This window comes from Fonticula alba (genome assembly GCF_000388065.1).
Source record: "Fonticula alba strain ATCC 38817 unplaced genomic scaffold supercont2.9, whole genome shotgun sequence".
Classification (NCBI taxonomy): Eukaryota; order Rotosphaerida; family Fonticulaceae; genus Fonticula; species Fonticula alba.
Genome location: NW_009242979.1, coordinates 965,708 through 970,373, shown reverse-complemented (window position 1 = coordinate 970,373; position 4,666 = coordinate 965,708). Strand labels below are relative to the sequence as shown.

The 4,666-nt window shown below is 67.5% G+C and overlaps 2 protein-coding genes across 2 annotated transcripts in view; one reads left to right on the top strand and one right to left on the bottom strand.

Annotated features, from left to right (window-relative positions):
- Positions 1 to 35: 35 nt before the first annotated feature.
- On the bottom strand, positions 36 to 2,290 carry H696_05289 (hypothetical protein). Its single transcript, XM_009499152.1, has 2 exons — positions 1,613 to 2,290; positions 36 to 1,395 (listed from the first exon to the last, which is right to left on the bottom strand). Exons 1-2 carry the CDS (start codon positions 2,225 to 2,227, stop codon positions 163 to 165), a joined length of 1,848 nt encoding a protein of 615 aa, XP_009497427.1. The 5' UTR covers positions 2,228 to 2,290; the 3' UTR covers positions 36 to 162.
- A 428-nt stretch (positions 2,291 to 2,718) lies between these two features.
- Positions 2,719 to 4,666, top strand: part of H696_05288 (hypothetical protein) — a 3,337-nt gene continuing 1,389 nt past the window's right edge. Inside the window, exons 1-3 of the mRNA XM_009499151.1 lie at positions 2,719 to 3,838; positions 3,951 to 4,096; positions 4,234 to 4,472. Coding sequence (XP_009497426.1) covers positions 2,942 to 3,838; positions 3,951 to 4,096; positions 4,234 to 4,472 — 1,282 coding nt within the window. The 5' untranslated portion in view covers positions 2,719 to 2,941. The remainder of the gene's footprint in view (positions 3,839 to 3,950; positions 4,097 to 4,233; positions 4,473 to 4,666) is intronic.

The window sequence follows — 4,666 nt, the reverse complement described above, 5'->3', positions numbered from 1 at the left end:
GTTCACTTGGGTGGCGGCCACGGCGGGCACAAGCTGGGGGGAAGAGGAGGGAGGAGGGGCAAAGAGGCGGGGGGAGGGAAAAAAAAAGACCCCGCCGAGGATCACAGGGCGACGACACACAGCCAAAAGTGTCCGGGTCCGGTCGCATTGACGGAGCATCGGTCACGGCTTGGCACGACCCTTCTGAAGCTTGGCCCGGGCATAGATGGCGGCCCGCAAGGGCCCCGCCGTCCAGAGCCCCTTCAGTGTTTGGGCCACGCTCGACCGGAGATTCGATTGGGAGGCCGTGCGCAAGACCAACAAACGCCCGGCATATGGACTGGCACCGAAAAGGGCCCGAGGACCCTCGACCAGATGCGTCCAGGAGCGCATGACATGGAGGAAATCCGTGCGATGCAGGTCGCGGATGACCACGCGCACGGCCATCGCCGGCGGCAGCCCGGCCGTGAAAAGCTGATTCAAACTCACCCGGCTGACCGGCTGGCGGAGAAGGGCCTCCGGTCGGGCCAGGAAGTCGGCGAAGGACTCCCCGGCCGGCCGGTCCAGCCCCGACCCATAGTCCAGGAGCTCGCCCAGCACCGGGGCATAGAGCGCCGCAAACAGGGGAAACTGGTTGTCCACAATGTTGGCCACCTTGCGCGGGTCTTCGGCCCCGACCAGGGTCCGGACATCGCCGTAGTACGACAGCCGGGTGATGGTGAGGAAGAGCTCGCGCAGGGTGAACTCCGGCCCGAGCAGCAGCCGCGCATAGGCCACCGCATGGCGAAGGTTCTGCCGCTGGGCCGCCTGCAGGACCCCATCGGCATATGCATCGAGATCCGACGAGGGGACCCCGAGAAGGGACTGGCTGGCGGCCGGCCGGTGCAGGGCCCGGTTCAGCAGCCGGATCATGGCTCCGATGGCGGTATCCTGCGCGCTCGGCGAGGCCACCACCGGCCGGTTGGTGTTCCAGATGGCGCTTTCCAGGAAGAAGTAGTTCATCGGGTCCGATTCCCAGCCCAAGGCCCCGGCCATGCGAGCAGGCCCGGGAGCCGAGCCGGGGGGCCGGTATGCCGGCTTGCCGAGGACCGGCCCGACGGCCGCCGGGGTCGGCCGCCCGCGCAGAGCCAACTCCATGGTCGGCTTTTGCAGTCGTGCCGCCGTGTAGAAGGAGTCCCACCGGAGCAAATCCCCGATGTAGGCCTCGGTCGAGATGACCCCATACTTGACTGGCTGCTCCTGGAGGGTCACCTGGGAGTTATAATAGATCCCCCCACCGAGGGCCTGGATGCGAGTGGCCATTCGAGCCCCGAGGAGGCGCGCGTATGCCGGATAGTGGTCCGGATAGCGTTCCATATTCCGCCGGTGGAACTCCTCCGGGCGGTCGACGACAAAGATGAAATCCAGCATCTTTCCCTGGCATCGACAGTCAACAGAGTCCAGGAGGAGGAGGAGGAGGAGGAGGAGGGCGAGGCGGGAGCAGGGAGAGGGGGAGGGAGGGAGGGAGGAGCAGAGCCGTGAGAATGGGCGAGGGGCTTCAGGGGCGGTGGGGGGGGGGTCTTTTTCTTCTTCTTTTTTTTTGAGGCAATGAGGAACGGGTCAAGCGGTGCGGGGGCTGCAATGGGGCCATTACCTGGCCGAAGTCGGCCTGCGCATTTTGCGGCAGTGCCCCGGATCCATAGCCAATGGCGTTGCGGATTTCCACATGCGCGAAGTGCTCGGACACGAAGTCCGACAGCAGCTTGTGATGGCGCCGGAGGTGCTCCGGCAGCCCGGGCCCTGGCGAGGGGCGGAGCGTGTCAAAGAAGACCGGTGGCAGGGTCTCCAGATACTCCGGCCGGAGGGGAGTCAGCGTCGGGTAAACCGGCTCCTGGATGGTGTGCTCCCGGTGCGCGGCGTCATGGAATAGCAGCTCTCCCAAGCGGGGAAGCAGGCTGCCGATGTGGGCACTGCCCTCCGAGGACCCGGGACCGGGGGCGACAGAGCCAGGCCCCGGCCGGCCCCCAGTCAGGCGCGCCCAGAGTGACATCCGGGGACTGGGGGCATCAGCCTCGGGCGGGGCGACAGCCGCGGGGCCGGCGGATGGAGGAGCTTTGGGAGGGTCGGCTGGCGGCACCGCAGCCGCGGCGCCCGCAGCAGGGGGAACATCGGTCGGCGGGGCCCGGGAGGAAAAGAAAGCCACCCCACGAGGAGCCACAGGCCGAAGGACCGGCACTAGGCGCCGGTGGCCGAGCAGGAGGAGGCCCATTGTTGCAGGTAGCCGAGGAAGGGAAGGCAGAGAGGGGTGGGGGAGGCAAGGAGCGAGACGGGCTGCCGTCATGGGGCCGACCGGGCCCGGCCGATCCCGCCGCCAGCCGATTAATACCGGCTGGCTCGCGGCGGTCGGAGGGGGGGGCGGGGGGCGGGGGGCGGGGGGCAGGGCCGAGACAAAAGCACAGGGGTCTCTGCTCCCGTGGGAGAAGCAGCCCCGCCGCCCCGATGGCGAGTCCACAACACCGTCCGTCCGTCGGCACTTGGGATGCCATGCGTGAGGAGGCATTCCCGGCCGTGGCCGTAGATCGAGGAAGATGACTTCTCTGGGCGTGCGGGGCCGGTGGTGCGCCGAGGGGGGCGTGCCTCGCGCGACGCCGGCCCTGCGAGGAGAGGCCCGAGGGCGGGGGCCACCCATCTGGGCGGCCATCAAAAACAGGGCCGGCGATCGGCGCGACATTTTTTCCCGGTCACCACAACCCCCCTTGCCTCCTCCATCCTCTCGCGCCGCCTGTTCCCCGCACCAGGAGACTCGGGCACCCGGACCGGCTGATCTACCGCTCGCATCCGGTGTTATTCCCGGCACCCGGACACACACGGACACACACAGACACACACGGACACACACGGACACACACGGACACACACGTTCCACGTGCCTCCACCTCCTCCCCCGCCACCCGCCGGCCTCCACCACTCTTCTGCACGGCCAATGGCCCGCTTGCTGGGGGTCTTCCGTCTTGCCTCTCCCCTCTTCTGCCCGCCCTCGCCCCCGGCTGCTCGTCTTTCTCGCCCCTTTGTTGGCGCCCTTCTCCAGAGGGCCACATTCTCCCGCCAAGCCATGGCCGAAACCCCGCCGCAGCCCGGCGATCCCGCCATCTCGGAGGGGAGCTCCACCCCGCCGTCAGCCGGCATTGAGGCTCTGTCGAATGACGAGCTGCAAAACCTGGTCCGACGCCTGCAGGGGGAGCTGGCCTCGGCACGCACCGAGCTGAAGCAGCTCCGCCGCCAGGCCGACCCCATCCCCGAATCTGCCCCCCCGGCCACCATGCGCAAGGCCCCGCGGCGGGAATTCGATCCGCGCCGGTATGGCCAGCGTCGAGTGGTCCTGCACGTCAGCTACATGGGCTGGAATTTGAGCGGCCTCGAGGCACAGGCCAACTCCCCGGACACGGTCAATGGCCACCTGCTCCGGGCCCTGGCCAAGACTTTTCTCATTAGCGTCCCGAGCGAGGTGTGCCGCAAGCATGGCATCACGCAGCTCTCCCCGGAGGTGGCGACCACCGCGGCGCCGGACATTGTCGCCGCCTGCCGGCTGTCGCAAACCGGCCGCACGGATGCCGGCGTGTCGGCTCTGTCGCAGTTCATCGCGGTGGATGTCCGCTCGCAGGCCCTCGGCCCGGCGGCCGCCATCGTCGACGGCGAGGCCCCACAGCATCCGGTCCTGGACCGGGCCGAGTTGAATTATCCGCGCCTCTTGAATGACGCCCTGCCGGAGGGGATCCGCGTGCTTGGCTGGGCCCCGGTCTCGTGGGACTTCGACGCGCGCTTCGCCTGCCAAGGTCGGTCTTATGCATATCTGTTGCCGAGCCACGGCCTCGACCTCGATGTGCGTGGTGTTCTGTGCCCCTTGCCCTTCCCGGCGCTCTCCTTCGACCTTCGCTGATTGCCACATGCTAACTCGGCTCGCGGTACGCCTCCCCCGGCACCGCCCGAAACAGCGCATGCGTGAAGCTGCCGGGCATTTTGTCGGGTGCCATGATTTCCGGAATTTCTGCCGGCTGGACAAGTCCAAGACGCAGATCCGCTTCGACCGGACTGTCTTCAATGTGACTGTCGAGCCGTTTGCCCCGTCCAATGCCCTGCCGTGCGTGGCCTCTCTGCCTGCCCCCCCCCCCCTCCCCGCACGCCCCTCTCTGGGATCCCTCCTCTGACATTTCCCCTCGGCCTTTCGGGCCCCTGGCCTGCCCGGGCTCTCGGGCCTCCCCGGACGCCCCGTCACAGCGAGCACCTGCGGTATCTGATGGTGCGGGTTTACGGCCGGGGGTTCCTCTACAACCAGGTCCGAGCCATGGTGGCGGTGTTGGCGGCGGTCGGCACAGGGCGCGAGACGCCGGACGTTGTGCGCCACCTGCTCGACATCGAGAAGCATCCTCTGCGTCCTGTGTATGATGTGGCTTTGGAGTATCCTCTGGTCATGGTTGGCGCGGATTATCCCAATCTGAACATGATCTATGAGACAGGTGCGTCCTATCCCCCCCCCCTCCCCTTCTGTGCCTGTGCCTCCCTCGTCCCTCGATAGGGCCCACATCCCCTCTGTCCAACTTGCGCCTGTGCTTACCGCCTTCCCCTCCCTCCATTCCCGCCAACACTCGCACACACTCGCACACACTCGCACACACTCGCACACACTCGCACACACTCGCACACACACACA

Excerpts from the sequence above, each read along its gene's own strand:
- H696_05289 (XM_009499152.1), bottom strand. The coding sequence starts at position 2,227 with ATGGGCCTCCTCCTGCTCGGCCACCGGCGCCTAGTGCCGGTCCTTCGG. Across the intron at positions 1,396-1,612 it reads CGCAGGCCGACTTCGGCCAG|GGAAAGATGCTGGATTTCAT; the intron begins GTAATGGCCCCA and ends TGTCGATGCCAG.